Below are 19,474 nucleotides of genomic sequence, written 5' to 3'. Positions count from 1 at the left end.
TGAAATTCACTAGGGACAAGAAAATTCCAGTGAAAATGGAACAAAATATACACGCATTGATTGAATCTATGCGCTCGTTAGAGGAACGCGTTAACACACTCCAAGCGGAAAATGATAGTTTACAACGCTTCCAACAACAACAACAGCCAACGACCTCGAGTCGCAGTGCTGACTATTTTCGTATCCCGGATCCAATTAGGGTCATTCCCGGATTCGACGGAAACAAAAAACAGTTAATCGGTTGGTTAACAACAGTTAAAAAAACACTAGACCTCTTCAAAAACAATGTGGCACCAGAAATATTTAGTGTCTACGAACAGACCGTAATTAATAAGATAGAGGGCAAAGCACGTGATACTATTTGTGTGAACGGAAACCCTACTACTTTTGATGAAGTCGCAGATATTTTGCAGAACGTTTATGGCGATCGAAACAACATCGCAACGTATCAAACACAACTGTGGAACCTAAAACAAAACGAATCTTTGAGCCTTCACTATAGAAAAACAAAAGAAATTTTGATCAATATGAAATCAGTAGCAAGACAGAATACGGTATACGCTTCACATTGGGAGGCAATTAACCTGTTTTTAGAACAAGAATGCCTCGCTGCGTTCATAAATGGTCTGAGCAAAACATATTTTGGATATGCACAAACCGCACAACCAGAAGACTTGGAATCAGCTTACGCCTTTCTATGCAGATTCCAAAACGCCGAAAGAACTAAATCAAACACCAATAATGGGTTCGAAAAACATCCTAGTGTCGACAAAAATGTAAAAAGGGATAATAAATTTTCACAACCAAAACACCTTGAAAATAGACCATTCAATAACATGAAACCATCTTCAGATCGTACAAAAATTGTTCCCATGGATGTCGATCAATCCTTACGGTCCAATATGAGAAACAAAATTTTCTCGCATACAGCCGAAGAAGATGACGGAAAAACAATATCAGAAGAATCCGATTCAGACGAAGAAACCGATAATGAAGAAGATGTAAATTTTCAAATTACTGCAAACTTAAACCCACCGAGTTAAACGCAATTAACGGACTACCCTTTTACACAACAAAATTAAATGGCTCAAACATCAAACTTTTAGTAGACAGCGGAGCGAACAAAAACTTTTTAAATCCAGAATTAGTTCCACTAACTCAAAGAGTAAAATGCGAAACAATCACCATAAAAAATAAAAATGGTAAGTTCAAATCACAAGAATGCACATTCATAACTATTCTAGATAAAAAATTAAAATTTTACCTTTTCAAATGTCACAATTATTTTGACGGAATACTCGGATATGAATCACTCTCCGATATGGAAACACTAATTGATACAAAAAATCATAAACTTATTCTACCCGATCGTACAATCGACTTAGAAATAAGAACATTAGAACCCCCTTCAATTACATTAAATGCTAATAATTCCCAAATTATAAAGCTTCCTGTTTCTCAAACAAAAGGAAACATTTTTCTTCCAAAAGACATTCAAATAAAAGATGCAATAATTCCTTCAGGCGTTTATAAAGCAAAACAAGGATATGCTAAAGTTCTTGCCAGGAATTACGGCGACACATTAACATTTCATTGGACTAAACCAGCAAAAACATATGAATTAGACAAAATTATCGAAATAAATCACATGAGCACACACCCATATAATGATCATCCACAAAATTACATAGCAAATCTCGAAAATTTAATTCGCACCGATCATTTAAACAAAGAAGAAAAAACATAAACTTTTCGAAATTCTTAAACAAAATCTAGGCATCATCCATCAAGAAAAAGAAAAACTTTCATGCACCACCGCTATTAGACATCGAATAAAAACTAAAGACGATATACCCATTCACACAAAAACTTATAGATACCCCAATATTCATAAAGCAGAAGTGAATAGGCAAATCGAAGAAATGATTGCTGACGGTATTATCCAACATTCTATATCCCCATGGACATCCCCAATCTGGATAGTCCCTAAAAAATCAGATGCAAGTGGAATGGAGAAATGGCGCATCGTGGTTGACTATAGAAAATTGAATGAAAAAACGATCGATGATCGATACCCTATTCCCAATATAGAAGAAATTTTGGACAAGTTAGGTAGAAGCATGTACTTCACTACACTTGATTTAAAATCCGGCTTTCATCAAATTGAAGTTGATAAAAAGGATAGACCAAAAACAGCTTTTAGCACAGAAAAAGGACACTTCGAGTTTATACGAATGCCCTTTGGCTTGAAAAACGCACCTGCTACTTTTCAACGAGCCATGAATAATATTTTAGGTGACCTTGTAGGAAGAAACTGTCTCGTATATCTAGATGATATTATTATTTTTGGTAAATCACTCCAACAACATTTGGACAATTTGAATAAAGTGTTGAAAAAATTAATTGAATCAAATTTAAAGGTTCAATTAGACAAATGTGAATTTTTAAGAAAAGAGTGTGAATTCTTAGGACACATCGTAACTCAAGATGGCATCAAACCCAATCCAAACAAAATAGAAAAAATATTGCATTGGCCCATACCAAAAACAACAACCCACATTAAAGGCTTCTTAGGAATCCTTGGTTATTACAGAAAATTCATAAAAGATTTTTCAAAACTGACCAAACCTCTCACAAAATGTCTTAAGAAAGGTTCTAAAATAACACATAATGACGAATTTATAAATTGTTTCAATGATTGTAAACAAATGCTCACTACTGATCCTATTTTAAAATATCCTGATTTTAGCAGAAAATTCATTTTAGAAACAGACGCTAGTGACTTCGCCCTTGGCGCTGTACTTTCACAAAAATTCGAAGATGGTAAGGAACACCCAATCGCTTACGCTTCTAGAACGCTTAACGAAACAGAGTGCAACTATTCAGCTACCGAAAAAGAGCTACTCGCCATTGTTTGGGCAACCAAGCATTTCCGACCGTACATTTTCGGAACAGTTTTTGAAATAAGAACTGACCACAAACCTCTTGTTTGGCTAAGACAGAAAAATGATTTAAATAGAAGACTTCTTCATTGGAAACTGGCCTTGGAAGAATTCGAATTTGAAATTAAGTATAAAAAAGGTACTCTTAATGGAAATGCAGATGCACTATTCCGCATAACGGAAAACCCTGCTTTAACATCCGAATTAAATGCAAATACTGCCTCTAACAATACTAACACTATGACGCAACACTCAGCAGATACTAATGATGACGAATTCATCCCAGCAACTGAAAAACCACTAAATGAATTTAGAAATCAAATAATACTAGAAGAAAATAATAATGATTCTCGAGAAGCAATTACACTTTTCGGAAATTATCATAGAATAACAATAAAAACACCCCTTTTTGGACCAGCTATGTTGATCAACATAATCAAAGAATATGCATCTCCCAAATGTGTTACTGGCATTTGTTGCAGCGAAAAAATCTTACAAAACTTACAAATTATCTACAAAAACTATTTCTCTCGCGCAAAATCGATCAAACTATTTTGGACAAAAACAATTTTAGAAGATGTAACTGATGAAATTGATCAAGATTTGATTATTGAACGACAACATAATGCAAACCATAGAGGAATTATTGAGACCAAACTACATATTGCTAGAAAATATTATTTTCCAAACATGAAAACTAAAATTACTAAATTTATTAACATTTGCAAAATATGTCAAAAAGCTAAATATGAAAGACGCCCATATAAACAAAAATATCAAATTACTGCCACTCCTAAAAAACCTTTGGAAATCGTTGATATGGACATCTTTATAATTAGTGATAAACATTTTCTAACCCTTTGCGATAAGTTCTCAAGACTAACCATGGCGATTCCTTTACAATCAAGAAACGCTATACATATACTAAAAGCACTAACTCAATTCTTCGCTAACGTTGGAAGACCTTGTTTGCTTGTGATGGACCAAGAATGTTCGTTTAAATCCACCACAATCAAACAATTTCTTGAAGAAAATAATATAGAATCTCATTATACAAGTGTTGGTCAATCCTCTTCAAATGGAACAATTGAAATTGTCCATAGAACAATAAGAGAATTGCACAACATAATCTCACTACGAGATTCTACAAAAAAAATTATCAACTACTTCAAAAATTAATTTGGCAGTCTCAATTTACAATGATTCTATACACTCTCAAACAAACATATCCCCTAAAGAACTATTTTTCGGCTTCAAAAACGAAGATCCTATCCCTGAGGACCTTCAAGAAAGAATTAAACAAAAAGAGGAACTTTATAGAGTGTATGCCACAAAACAAAAAGAAAAAAAATCCAAATACATAGAAAAATTAAACAAAACACGAGAAGAACCAGAACTATTCAAAGACAATGACACGATCTTCGAAAGGAAAAGAAATAATTTAAAACACGAAGAAAGGTATCGTGAAACGAAAGTTTTCGATAACCTAGTTACAAATATTTTAGACCGAAATGGAAGAAAAATTCATAAATCAAAATTGAAAAGGAAACGAAAAACCTAACATACCATTTAAATTCTTTCTCATCCTTACGGAAATCACAGCTGAATACTATAAAAAACTAAAAATGAAATTTGGAATGATTCATTTCCTCATAATAGTTTTAACAAATTCAAAACTTATAACAGTAACAATTTATAGAGACTAACCTTAACTATATTCAGAATTTAGCCAATAATATTAGCCTAACCAACCATCTTAAGGACACCTTAGACTATAAAATCCTATCAGCTTATAAAAAAATGAGGAAATATAAGACCTAGAAAACAAAAGAGAGGCATAATAAATGCAGGAAACCGCAGATCAGAAAACACTTAGAACATTCAGAATTTAGAACATTCAGAAAACAAAACCATATCCAACATTAACGCTCAAGTTAGAATTAATTCCGAAATAGAAAAATCAGTGAACAAAATTACACAAACTCTAAAAAAAAAAAAAAAAAATCGAAAATCAAATGAATAATCAGATAAAAGATCAGATCAGATCAAATGAATAATCGTAAAAACTGAAATAGAACAAGTAAATCTTATCCTGAACATTGATAACATTGTACAACTGTAGAAGACATAGAAGAATAGACGGATGTAAAATTTGTAACCAAGCATAAAAACACCATTTTCAATGTTAACGAAGAGTGCTCGATTTGCAACAACCCACAACCGCTAAACGACGAGTGTATCTCAAATATCATCAGAAATCATCCATTTAAATGTACCACCACCACGAGCTCCGAGCATACGATAATACGAGAAATGAAACCAGGAGTCATTCTAATCGATACCACCCTTGGAGTGCCAGTCATTGATTCATGTTCAAACAGCCAAATAATAGCAGTACCCACACTAATTGAAACCGGCAATTGCACCGTAAAAATCTTAAATAGCACATTTACTGCGCATATTGATGTGTTAGACCAAGAAGACTACTTCCTACCCTTAACTGGCAGCAAAACAGAAATAACTCTAAACAAGCCAAGTATACAAGATCTGCACACAATGCATATTAGTAACATACATCAACTCCATACAATAACACTCCGCTTACGCACGCATACAATTGCAGGAGGGATATTAATTGTTGTTCTAACAGGCTTTCTTATAACTGCATTTTGCATCTACAAACACAAAACCAAACATGCAGAGAAGAAAATGTCTACCGAAGCTATTCACAACATCATCCCACTGCAAACGTCGGTAAGTCGATCGAGGACGCTCGACGTTTAAGGAGGGAGGAGTTATGTACACATGCGCTACGCGCTATGATACAGGTGCTGAGTAAGAAAACGGTCGCAAGCGAGCCATCGATGTTACTCCACGCGCGGAGTCAGGTTCCAACGGGAACTCCACTGGAAGCAGGTTCCCACGACCAGGTGTGGTGTCGTATGCTCAGACGGACCGAGGCAACATGATCATCATAAACGTGGACGACAACGTGACCGGCAAACCTGGCAGCACCGAAAACACCAGCCTAGCTAAATACCACCGAATCCAGAAGTTAGCTTCAGTCTTAGTTTAGCAGTTCGCAAATAAAGAACCCCAGTAATATTTTTTAAAACTTACTCCGGGTTATCATAAACATAATTATATATATATATATATATATATATATATATATATTTTAAACGCAATCGAAACTAGCAACAATCAGCTTCGGTGCCGTGACCAGGATGCGGATATGCCATACCGCGCCGTTCGCCATCGTACAATAATGTAAAATTCTATCTTTGGCACAATTAAAAAGTTGATACCATTTCCTTTAGCTGCCAAACACATCGATCGTGCCAAAAAAGTTGACACACTACTGTGACGTAAAGTGATCCAATATGTCAGCTTGCCAATTGAGCGTCGTCCTGCTGCTGGCTCTAACCTCCACTCAAATAACAACTCAAATATCGATCGAATGTCTCAGTTTTTGCTCTCTCTCTCTATCGCTTTCTGAATTCCGCACCTCACTGCCGCATCTTTAACAGCAAAAAAAGGGCGACACACAAACACACACACACACACACACACACACACACACACACACACACACACACACACACACACACACACACACACACACTTTTCCCAAACATTTCTCATGGGGTAACGATCGAGCGGAGATATTGTGTCGAAATAATTCGAGTAGAAATTCGCGTCTGCCTTGCGTTCTGGGCGGTTCGGTGTTTTGTCCTTGTCCATATCATTCGTTCATTTTCTCTTGCTGGCAGGGTGGGCTTTCTCTGCGTGTTGCGGGGCGTCGTTGCTAGGCGCCGCAGCGGAAGAATCACCAGCCCGAATATGCACGCCAGTGCAAAATGGCGGACGCGCATTGTTTTGGCAGCGGTCCCAGAGCGGTCTCGGCTCTCCGGCTGCGGTTACTGGCGAGTGCAGTGCTGCCGCGCGATCTGACGGACCGATGATGTGCTCATGCCCGAAAGTGCATACCCCAACGGTTTGTGCACGCGGGAGGCAGGTTGCGCCGGCGACGAGCATTGAAGGGTGGTGCAATTTATCGCCGGCTGAAATTTGTTTACCGTCTGACGGCTTCCGTTCCCCTTGTTTTCGGCCGTGCTTCACGCTTCCCTCCCGAACGCCGCCGCGTCCTCTCGCCCGCTGTTTGTGCCTGTTTGTCATGTATCGGGCTCGGCCCGGTGCTTCATGTTGTGGTTGGGCCGTGTTTGTCACACGATGCGATGAGTGTGTACCGTCCCGTACTCGTCCGATGCATTGTGTCCTTTTCCGACGCGTTGCCCGTTCCATTCATTGGTGCGGTGGCAACCGCCCTGAGGTGCGCGCGGACGCACACCAGGACGAAGATGCCGCTACGGACGATACTTTCGCTTCGCTTGGTTTTGCGGTTGCGAATTGTCCAAGGATATGGGACGGCTGCCAAGTTGCCGAAATCGACCACCGTTGGGCGCCCGAAAATAGACTAGACCGCGGCGATGATGACGGCGAGCGAGCTGAGCGAGCGTTGGGCATGAGTCAGCCGCACTACCTACTTGGCACATAACCACCGGTACCCGGTCGGTTGACCCATTCCCGCCTGCTGGCTTATCCAATGATCATATTGAGGATTTGTGTCTGCGTTTTTTTTATGGTGGGTTTTGCTTGGTGTTTGTTGAGACGACAACGAAGATCAACGGACATTCTTGGGGAGGACAATCTTTTCGTACGATGCACGGTTGAGTCAGGCAAGGGTTACGAAGCGCGTTGAATAGCGAGGACTACCACGGCTACCAGCAACACACATGCCCGGCCGATGTTGGTCAAGCGCCAAACAAATGGTGACGGGTTGATCATGGATTCACCGTTGCGTGTGTGTTTGTGTGTGAATAGTTTTAAGGACGGGATTAGAGAGAAACTGCCTGAGAAGAAGTAACGAAAAAAAGAGTGGATGAACTGACGCTGCTTGTGTCATCATTTGACGGGCATGGCGACGGTGTTGTTTCATTGCATGACGTTTCGGATCGCGAAACAAGCACAGTTGCAGGAAAGTAATCTACACTAACGAGGTGAATTTGTGACGAAACAATCAATCTAAGCATTGTTACTTTTTGGTTGAAACCGTGCTTTGTACGGCTCTATAAATAACGCAACCTAATTTTTGACTCGGATCATAAAAGACGATCTCTGTAAGCATGGAGCTGTAAAGAGCCATTTATTTGCGGACCGTTTTGCGGTAACTCAGGCGCATGGTGTAGTTGTGTGAATATTCTGTTAGTTTCGATTGATACATTTTCTTTAGGAATGCCGGCACAAGCTACCTATAATTTTCTTGTACAATTTGTCTTGTGCAACCAACATGGAAATGCCCATCAATACAGTGTTAATCATTTCCGCCGTAATATCTCGATAATGTCATTTGCCATCGCTTCGTTCCGCTTATTTTTTAACTAATTTTTCTACATCTACTTTTATTTCCAGCGGTGAATTGCGTCTCGTCGTCCTCGTAGCAGCAAAACAGCGTAATCCTGGTACACGTGAGAAGGACAAGCGATGGCTGCTGTAAACTCGGTAAGTGTTGATTGGATTTAATCCCTTCATTTTCGATTGCTTGTTTTGAATATCCACTAAAATGCTTCTTCCCCCGTTTGCCGAGCTTGCACTTTACAACGAGTTCATTTGTGCACCTTGTGCAAGAAAGGGACTGTAATAGCGAACGGTACAATTTATTGTTCATGCTAAGCGAAACCGCCAGCTGAATTATGCGATTATGACGTGTTAATAGCAGCGTTCGCGCTTCCTCGATCGCCCGTTCGCGCAATTACAGGCCGAATAATCATTCAACATCAACCTAGTTTGCGTCTCCACCTTCTGCTCCTTCCTCTCCTTCCACTCGTTTCACGCTGCAATATAAAGAATGCAGAAAAAAAGCGAATACCACAGTGGTCGAAAGCAAATCGATAAAAATGTTACGAATCAATGATCAGCGATCAGCGATGCATGGAAATGGAACAAGCTGTGGCAAGCGGGGTGCAAAACAGGACAGAACGATTCAAAGGCAGGCAGAGAAGGAATACAAAAAAAAAAAACACACGACCGGTTGGAAACAAAAACCTTCTACAACATCGTTGCGACCTATTTTTATTTCGGTTTTCAAACCTTAATGGGCAGCTATTTATTTACTCCCTTGGCTCCCATTTACCTTACCCGGCCGAGGCATCACGTGCCAGCGGGCGGATAGCGTAGCTCTCTCTCTCTCTCTCCCAATGCTATTCTCTTTTCGCTTCTTGGACAGGGAATGCGGTGGGAAAGGGGGTTGAAAATAAAAACGCCCAAATGCCTGTTACGTGACCGGAATTCGGAACGGCCGTTCGATCCGGTGTCGTCCGAACGGTTGGGCCCGAGTTTTTCACATTTGGCCACCGCCACACCGTTACACCGTCGCGTCACTCTTCGCGCCGAGAGAAGTTTCCTTTTCGCCCCGGTTTCCCCGGCAACCACACCGAGCTAATGGCTTTTCTTTGGGATGGTGCGGTCGTCCCAGGCAGTGCAGGGCAGCGCTTTTGTTCACATGGTCTGCTGCCATCGCATGGGTAAGCCCGTACTGTGCGCGTTTGATTTTTTGACCAGTTTTATTTTCCATCCTCCTCGTCTGTTGTTCCTTGCCACCTCTACGTTCGGGGCCCGTTTGTTGCGCACCGAACACTAGTGAGCTGGAAAATTGAGTCATTTTGATTGAGCCCAAGCAGTGGGTCCCGGGACGACTGCCTCCGGGGAAGGATGGTTGTGTATTTCTTGTGTACGAGTTTTCGTTCGCACAAGTAGAGCGAAAAGTAAGGGGTCCCAACCGGGACCGTTCGGCAGGATTAATGAAATTGGCAGTGCAGTGGCAGTAGCTTATGGTTGTGATTTGCTAACCGTCTCCCACGCCGGTTCGGGCGAGAGTGAGCGAGAGATAATGGCCGCTAAACGATGCTGCGATGATTGATTGGACGCGACTGGAATCGCAATGTTCGGTGTGATTCGGTGCGATCGAATTCAATCAATTAGCGCGTGACTGACGAAGGACACTAACCGGCGGAAGCACTTTTAAATTTAATCAGAATAATAAGGGAGGTTATTCGAGAGGTTGAGGGTTTTAGATTTATTGCGGACGTTTAAAAAAGGGAAGAGGGAAGTTTGTTTGCTTCCAGTTGATGATCATTGAGAGAGGGTTTAATGAGGTCTAGGTATGCAAAAAAAAAACGTATTCAATCATTTAATTGGAGCATCATTTCATATTACTAGTTATGAACAGGCCAAAATAGATTTTTTTTAATAAAAACATCACCATAATTAGGCAAAAATTCAAAATAATTGCCTAAATTCGTGATAACATTCCAAAATCCTGTTCCAAAAAGCTAAAAATTAATATTTCTACCTACAATGGAACAATGCCGACATAATCAGCTCTGTTTGAGTTTTCTTCCTTTACCAAAAAATAACAAAAATCCAAACAAAACGGTGAAATCTTTACACGCCTCCATTGAAACGCGAAAAACAAACGTAAGCGCATATCTACGCTCACGCCGCATGCAAAACTTCCCGATCCAATCCCCGTAACCATTGCGCATACACACCCACACACACCCACACACCGCCATCCTTCATTTCGATGATGCAATATCGTCCCTCAACCCACGCCCGCGAATGGATGTGCCAATGCGGTGCCCGTGCAATGTACCCCTACCGTTTGTTTGATTCATGATCTGTTCCATCGGTGGACGCTCGTGAGCATTTTGGCCTCCGCAACTCCACCAACATCTTCCCCCCGTTGCAGCACCACCGACAAGCATGTACACAAGGCCATGTTTGTTTTGTGGCTCTCGTTTTGTGCGTTGTTTATTTTCGTCTTCTTCTCCTCCCGTGTGTGGATGTGTTGCCGGATGAAAACGTCTGCATGGAATTGTGGGCAGTGGGTGAAGCATTTTGTATGGTGAGGGATGGTGGGATGATGGGGTGTACGCATGATGGAAATACCGAACCGGTAGCACCGGTACCGGTTTGGCTGGATCGTTTGTTTACCTTTAACTCCATTTTCACTCACACATCATGCGTTTGCAAAACACATTTTGTAAAGTGCGTAAGGTGCGTGGCCAGGGGGGGTTGGGGTGGGGGGCATCCAGTGGTGGTGTTTCTTTTGTTTTACTTTACGGAAGGCGTAGCTGTTTCGGTGAAGTGGATGTGTATGTGTATGCGTTTTATGTTTTCCATTTTTCACATTTTCAGGGGGCCGCTTCGATTTCGTCCCGTTGTGTACGCTAGACGTATTGGTGGCGAAACATTAGAAAGTCAGTATTTTGTGCGAGAGAGTGTGTGTGTGTATGTGTAACGATTTATGTTGATTTAAGAGTAACAAAGCACAACAAAAATGTACCGAACGCAACAACAAATTGGATCGAATTCCATGACGTATGTGTTACCGAAGATATCATATTTAATGGAAACGTCTGTAGCGTTACGGAGAATGGTAGCTTATCGAACGATTCCAATTCGGTCGAATGTTTAAATGTTTGTGCTCTTGGTTGTGGATGAAAAGTTCACGCTGCTCAAGCAGCAAATAGCATCGTTCACTCCCACCGAGCAGCTCCCACTTGTAGCAGGTAAAGGTGAAATTTAATCTTCTTCGTAAGCACACGCGGCATAGAATGATTATCCCTCTCATTTGCATTGCTGGAAATAAATTATAAACACATTTGCTGCCTGCTTGTTGACTGCTACTACTCGTGTACGACCTCGTTACCTACCGCTGGTTCACACACACACACACACATATACATACCGCCCAGTAGGAATCAATTCCCCCGTCGCATAAGGCGCATGCTTAAAGATTCATTCGATTCACGGAGCTCGCGCTCGAATTGCTTATGAGACCATTAGCAAACGGGTTCGAAGAATTTGAATCATTTTTTGTGTGCCTGCTCCACAACACCGCTCACTGTCCAAGTATTTAAAGCGCAATGCAAAGTGCCTGGCAATGACGTCAAATACGGTCCAACGGCGTAACATTGACGTGCTGCTGGGCGTGTGCATCCGGCGCAAAATCCGCCTCGCCAAAAAGGTTATTACATAGCAATGGAGTCTGGTGGAAAATGTGAAAGCATCATCTTTACCGTGCGCAGCATCTCCCTCCTTCCATCTCAACTGTGTGTGTGTGTGCGTGAAGGGAAATAAATAAGACGGTAATTAAATGATGATGTGTTTTCGTCCTCTCCAAACAACCATGTGTTTGTGAGTGTGTGTGTGTAAGAAAGCGTAAGAAATGCTATGCCCCCTACGCTTAACATGTGGAACAGGTTGTTGTTGCTTAGCCGCTAATGAGCGACATTTGATGGGAAGCGCCGCAGCCCCGGTTTTTACGACGCGCCCCGCAACTTCTCCGCTTCCGTTTCGCACAGCCCGACGTGACGTGGATGTGAGGCTGGCGGCTAATGGATCGTTTCGCTGGAGCGTGTCTGGGCCCGTGTGGCAGCTTTTCATTCATTCGGCCAAAACCCATCGACATCGACACTTCCACTCATCGGAAGCGGCCGTTCGCAAACAGCTCACACGCTTCCCGGCATTCCCGGGGCCCGCACCGAGAGTTATGGTTCATAAAAGCAGCGTCCGTGTGGCTGGTGGAAGTTCAATCTTAAGCCTGCTCCGGCCTTCGTGAGCCATTTCGGCACTAATGCGCTTTAGCTGGACGATGGGATGTGTGATGCGCTCGCGTAATTACGTCCCCGTTTGATCGCACGCGGTATTAAAGTCTTTGTGTGGTTCAAACTACCGCCCCACCGTACCGGTGGGTGTGGGTGGTGATGGTGGCAAATAGGTACATCATCAACGGATTGCACGGGCATTAATAGATAATGAATGTTTAGCACATGATAGCCCGTTTGGTGGGATGTTGTTGCGCAAATGTGGCCTGGAAGCGAATCGTACAACACAGAACCGGTTAAATTGTTTGTTTTTGATAAAGATGTTTTGTTTTTTTTTTTCGATACAGTTTTATTGGTATACGTCACGTGATTAAAATAACGCCAGATAGGCTAGTGTTGAACGTATTCGAATCCTTTCGAGCGCTGATGTTGTAAAATGCTTTAAATTATTGATTCGAAGCATTCAGGAAAATTGAGTCAATACAATTCATCAATACTGGGGTTTGAAACATATTAAGGAATAATTCAATCACTTAGGGGAATGTTGCAAGCAAGCTGTGGAAGTTTGCAATCATGTAGAGGAGTGTTGCAATCGACTTGGGGAATTTTGCAAGCTTCTTGCAAAAAGAGCAAAATAGTTACACTACATAAGCAAGCTTCCAAACAACTCTAGCTCCTTACTAACATTGCTGTCTTCATAGTTACACTTATAAGCGAAAATTCTATTGCCTATGTGCGTTCAGGTGTATTGAGTTTCCATGTTTTTCTGGTTATTTATCCTAACATTTTTCAAACAAATAATCCAAACAATTTTGAGCAACGTTCAACATATTGTTGAATAGTTCAATTTAACTAATTGAATCTAATTTCTGGAGCAATACGTCGTGATATGAGCTCAAACACAAATTGGAAAATATTCAAAAAATTTCATGAAACTTATAGTATATAGCTGCGTGAATATACAGTAAACGATGGCACAGTATACAGCAAACAAAGGAATTCAAATGAGGAAGTGTAGTTATAAGTTAATTGTTAGGCATAATTTACTAAGGATGATGAATTTCATCCAAGAAATTAAAAACGGCTAAATATTATTTCACGTCAACTAGCTCCTCCCCCGCTAATTCCGGAGTTAATACGGATTCGAATCCGAAAGCAGCTGGTTTCAGATCAATCCAATCAATCAATTTTTCCCATCACTAGTTCGAACCTTTTCTCTTGGAAAGTGTCGATGTGTTACGGGTTCAATAATAAATTTGCTTCAGTGAACATTTTGTTCTAAACTCTCGCCTCATGAAGCTGCATCCATGTGTGTGTCACGTTGTCCCAATGGAAATTTAATTAATTTTGCGTATGCAATGAAGCCAACACGGCATCCAACAGCGATATTTGATGCATTTGTTTCACTCCCAAATCTGCCCCACGAAAGGTTACTCTCCTTACGGCTGTGTGCACACTTCCAAAGGATGTGCTTCTAACAAAAATAACACCGAACGATGAATTCAAAGTTGCCCCACCAGAGGCCAAAGTTTGCGCAACGCATGGTGGAATACATTATTGAAAGAGCAAAACGGGCTCGGGGTTTTCATCAGAGTTTAAGGGATCCGCTTGGGTAAAAAAACTCGGTGAATCAAACACACACACACACACACACTCATATAAACCATAGCCAAACCACCCTGCATTGCTTGGTGACAATCCACGCTTCTAGGGCAGCGGATGCAGATCCACTCCCGTGCGATCCACCAGTGCACTCTGCGGAAGGTCGAGTCAGGTGTGCTGCAGGAGGCGCACCGCGGCCGTTAGAACTTCTGTGCGCTTTGCCTCCCTTGCTGCGAGTGTGTCGGTGTGGTGGGAGATTTTTCCCAGTGTTTGTGATCGTACTTTGAAAAACGCATCCTGCTCTACACCTTTTCCATCCGCACGCCTCCCTGCACTGCCGAGGCGCAACTTATTCGCTCACGGTCGGCACCAGCAGCATTAGGAGCACGTTGTGGGGGAAACTTTCAAGAAAGAAAGAAAAATATAGCACGCTCCCATCCTGCCACGGCCATAAACTAGACGACTCGTTAGGATGCCTTAAACCCGGCACCCGGACGGGGAAGCGAGCGCGCACGCGGGCAAAGAATAACGATTGGAAACTTTATTAATAACGAAAATCAGCATGTGGTCTGCGGTCGTTTCGATTCCCGTATCGGGATGTTGGCAACGCGGGAGAGGACACACCGGCACGCGCTTGGGGCAGCCGCGGACGGGCGAAGATGTTGGAGGAGCGTTTCATTAAAGTTTAAAGTATGTGATGGCAAAGTTTTGGATGGCAGCAAAGAATCTTGATTGGAGGCTGAAAGGAGGTTTTTTTTGTTCGTTCCTTTTATTTTACCTCTCGGTCCTTAACGTTATTATCTTCTGGCCTTTCCTGCGAAAGCAATCGAACGAATCTGGTGGGATCGGGAGCTTCAAGTTTGGGATATGAATTATCTGAACGGCATATTGGTATTGGTGGCACACAGCCGCTCAGTTTGGAAGCACTGGGAAGTTATGGAATACTTTTTGGAGGTGGTTCTTTCGACAAGAAATGGTCGAAGCTTTTTTTTATTGCGCCCAAAGAACGAGAAACAACCTTTAAGTAAGTTTTTTGTTCCAGCAATAATGGTAACAGTCGTAACTTACGTTACGCCCCAAGGTTCCGATTGCAAAACGATCACGTTCCAACAAAGCGAAACTGATTTTATGGCGCTATTGATCCTTTCTCAACTGGAGTCGGCTCTTCATCGTTCACCTTGTCATGCGCCTCTTCCGCTTTCGTTCGTGCGATTCCACCGAACGATACGACACTGCCGAACTGATCAACCTTCGGCAAGATCGAAGCCCTCCGTTTGACCAGCTCCTCCACGGCACGTACGGGATCCCGGTCCGGCAGCGCTCGTCCATCGTACCTGTGCAGCCATAGCAGATGCACCAGCTTGTACAGCACACCACAGCCCACGGCCATATACCCAACATAGCGGAAAGCGAGCACCAGCCCAACGCGCGCTATTAAAAACCCACCCACAAACGCACCAACGCCCTTCCCGAGACAGAAGTGCACCATCCCGGCAATGCCGATCAGCGTAGCGACCAAGCTGTTCGGCGCCAGCACCGCACAGTACGTCGTGGCGACGACCCACATAAAGTAGCACGAGATGGCTTCGTTCAGCTCGATCGGGAAGCACCAGTACGGGTTGGTGATCCACGAGTAGCCAAGAATGCGCAGCGCGTGGGCAAAGAACGCCACCACGAGCAGGTTCACGTGGCCGACGCGCTGCGTAATGCGCTCCAGCAGGTACATCATCGGTATGCTGGCCACCGTCCCGACCGTGTAGGTCAGGCCGAGCAGATAGTTGGGCGACCCCATCGCCTTCATGATCACGAACAGGTAGCTCTCGATGAAGCCCCAGAAGTTGCCGAGCAGAAACAGAAACGCTAGGAAAGCGAGCACGGGCGGCAGCCGCAGCAGGCGGCGCGTGTCCTGCATCACGCTCTCGGACGGGATCTTGCGGCCGATCGGCATCAGCGACACCGAGAGGAGCGAGCCGAGCAGCAGCAGATCGTAGGTGTAGAAGGCGGGCGTGTAGACGGTTTCGGACGGGCCGGACCCGCTCGACCAGGCGTCAATCATGAGCCCGGTCAGGGGCGTGAAGATCGCCATGCCCACGCTGGAGTAGAGCTTCTCGCGGCCAAAGTCACCGCCGTGCTGCTCCACCATGTCGAGCGCGATCGGATCGGTAATGGTGAGCGTGGAGGCGAGCATCGATGCCGCCACGAACCGAACGGCTAGGTACGTCCAGAACGTTGCATCGTACTCGCTTGCCGGTGGGATTGGTTCCAGCAGCGACAGCGTGCCGGCTGACAGCGCAGGCAGGGCACAGTCGGGAATGGGAAGATCGGCGCAGCTTGTATCACTCCCAGTGAGGTACGTCGGTAGGGAGGTACTGCTGTTGGAGCTGCAGGATGAGTTGAGGTATGCTTGGAGCGGACAGCTCGTTCCCTGAAAGCAACAAAAAGCAGTTAACTTCGAGCCGACCACTCACAACCCTTCGTCCTATTCACCTACGTGTAGAAGCAGCGCAGCACCGTCGCCAGCAAGCGACACGTTCCAGCTGCGGTACGTCACGATGACGTTTCGGGCCGGGATAAAGTGGATCAAGTGATGTGATACCGCATTAAGCACAATGCTCGTCAGCAGAACCGGTTTGTAGCGGCCAAAGCGATCGATCAAGTAGCCCGTCAGCGGTGGACTGAGGCAGGAGGTGAACAGCAGCGTCAAGTACACCGACGCGACCTCCTCCACCGTCAGCCCGATGCTTTGCATGTGGATCGTCAGGTACGGCGTGAGGGCGCTCGTAGCACCGAACAGAAGAAACAGTGTCACCTTCAGCTGCACCAGCTGCGGGTTGAACCACCGTCCGCTTGGCACAGCCTTTGGCTTCGTATCCATTGCTGCAGTTGAGCGACCGGGAGAGAGCGCGCTATCTTCACACTACCACGATCACTATCACAGTGAATAGGGGGAAGATCACAGCACTTTGGCACGCTGGACGTACAGCAAGACGTCGAGATAAATGACGGTGAAGGTAATTGAAGGTAATTTGTACATCTGTCCACACGTGATAGCGCCCGCGGGGCTGGATGGTCGCTTATCGGGCCCCGCAAACGCTGAAAGCCGGGAGTGCAAACGAACGCTAGATGCTTTACCTTTTTTTATGCGTTTATTGCGCTCATAATCGGTGAGAAATGATGGCCCTAAACGTGATGCTTGCAACCCGCGGGAAGTGTTTTAGGTTAATCCATCAACCTCGAATTAGCGTGATAAGTTGAGCAAGCAATGCTGCGTGATATGAATGTATTGCTCTCTACGTTCCCTTGCTCCACGGGAGCAGCCGCTTGGCAACTTTCTTTGTTTGCCGCCTTGGTTTGACATTGGCCCGAGGGAAAGAGCTGCGAGCAGGGTCGGGCAGGGCAAAACGTATCAAGCCGACAAACAAGCGGTCCTGAGAGTAGTCAATTTAATTTTACTCTTTGAAACATTGCTTCACGCTACGGTGCAAGTTGGAAAAGTCAAATTGGGCCAGGCTGGCTGTGGAGAAATCCATCAACCGACATCGCTCCGGTTCTTTCATTCTCTCTCGCTCACAAACACACACACACACTCACACATACATATCTTCCTATCCGTTGCTATCTCTCTCTCTCTCACACTTTAACGTTCTTTATCAATGTGGGGACGGAAAACTCATTTGAAAGTTCTATCATTGCAAACCATTTATCCGTTGGCGCTGTTTCGTAGGCTGTGCCTTTTGGCGACGCCACATCAGTCTTGGTGCGTCACTGCTACTCCAGCAAACTGAAAGAATGGAGAGATCGAGTGGACGGCAACAAACAAACGAAAAAAAAAACACATTTGTAAAGCAGGGCCTGCAAGGGACAGAAGAAACGGGGTGGGCGGAGAAACAAAATAAGAAAAACGGTAGCGCTAGAATGGAAAGTTTCTGTCCGCCTTTGCCCGAATGACTGACGAGCTGGGTCGATGGCGCTTGTTTTTATTTTTGTGCTTACTTAGTTTTTAGTTTGTGCACGGCGCTTTGTTTTGTATCATTGCTGTTCAGTTGTGCCCTTCGAAAAAAGAGGGGGGGGGGGGAGGGGGAATCATCCAACTTCCCATTTCCGAATCGGCGTTGCGTAGGGCACGGCGGGACGAGTAACGTTTTCTTCGAGGAAGGAGCGCGAAAAGTTTGCAAGGATGCTTGGTACGCAACCGGAAAGAAAATGTCGAATGCTGTGCGCCGGAGCTGGAAGTAAGTGGAGCGATGCGCAATGGGAATGTTTTTATTTACTTTATACCGAAACAGTATCGTAAAATTGTAGCAGAACGCTGGAAGTGGAATGAATTGTCCCGGGGACTGAGGGTACGGTGGCGCTTTCTTCGAAATTGATTGCATCAATAATTGAAGCAAGAGTGTTTTCTTGGCTAAAAATAGTTGCAATGATGCGTAGGTTTGTTTTTTTTTATACAAAACGATTGTATTTGATTGAATTAAAACGTGTTAAATATTATGTGAAAAATTTTCCTTCCAAATAAATTATTCTATCATCACAGAATTTATGATTGTTACCCAGAAACACAACAAAACTGGAAACAAAAAACCGGCAGCCATTTGTCAATGGCCAAGGAACCACGGATATAAACGAATTACACAACACCACTGTCCACTCATTTACACCTTCGCAAGTGCAATCTCATTTGTCAACAGTGACGATGTACCGAATCCTCGGCTCGACTTTTCGTTTGGATATGTCTAGAAGCAAGCCAAAGACAATAATACTGCTGCGACTAAAATATGCGGATTCGCTTCCACCTTGTACGATGAGAACACGCGTAGCATCGTAATAACACACCCAATAATTCAGCACACAATTCGTTTATTATTGTGCTGTTTTCGGTCCGGTGTGCAGAAACACAATCCTTGGCTGGTGGTAGAAAGCAGACAAACAAAATTAACGATGGGAAGATGAAAAAAGGTAACAAAACGACAACGGAAAGAGACACCCTACCCTCTGCCATGTACATAACAGTCGGCCCCCCCAACACAATTAAATCGCTCTCTACATATTTGCAGTGCAAGGAAAAATCAGTTTCACACCTTCTTAAAAATAAACCCAAAAAAAAAATAAAAACACCAAGACGCGTCTGCTTCCTCGCGGTCGCCGTTTGGCACTTTATGCTCTCTCAACACATGTAGATCAAAAGGGGAAGGAGGGGCGAACAGTGCACAACGATGAAGACGTGTTCGCGAAGCTGATGATGGTCAGTCGGTTTGAAGA

The 19,474-nt window shown here is 43.8% G+C and overlaps 2 protein-coding genes across 5 annotated transcripts in view; one reads left to right on the top strand and one right to left on the bottom strand.

Moving 5' to 3' along the window:
• Positions 1-19,474, top strand: part of LOC120898811 (serine-rich adhesin for platelets) — a 155,737-nt gene that overhangs the window by 40,884 nt on the left and 95,379 nt on the right. For all 4 annotated transcript variants that reach the window (XM_040305176.1, XM_040305174.1, XM_040305175.1 and 1 more), the window contains exon 3: positions 8,415-8,504. In XM_040305176.1, the coding sequence (XP_040161110.1) occupies positions 8,487-8,504 (18 nt within the window). In that variant the 5' untranslated portion in view covers positions 8,415-8,486. The remainder of the gene's footprint in view (positions 1-8,414; positions 8,505-19,474) is intronic.
• LOC120898812 (major facilitator superfamily domain-containing protein 6-like) lies at positions 14,689-17,186 on the bottom strand. The gene is made up of 2 exons (XM_040305178.1): positions 16,707-17,186; positions 14,689-16,640 (listed from the first exon to the last, which is right to left on the bottom strand). Exons 1-2 carry the CDS (start codon positions 17,088-17,090, stop codon positions 15,342-15,344), a joined length of 1,683 nt encoding a protein of 560 aa, XP_040161112.1. The 5' UTR covers positions 17,091-17,186; the 3' UTR covers positions 14,689-15,341.

Source organism: Anopheles arabiensis, chromosome 2 (assembly GCF_016920715.1).
Source record: "Anopheles arabiensis isolate DONGOLA chromosome 2, AaraD3, whole genome shotgun sequence".
NCBI lineage: Eukaryota > Metazoa > Arthropoda > Insecta > Diptera > Culicidae > Anopheles > Anopheles arabiensis.
This window is presented reverse-complemented; position numbering and strand designations above follow the sequence as displayed.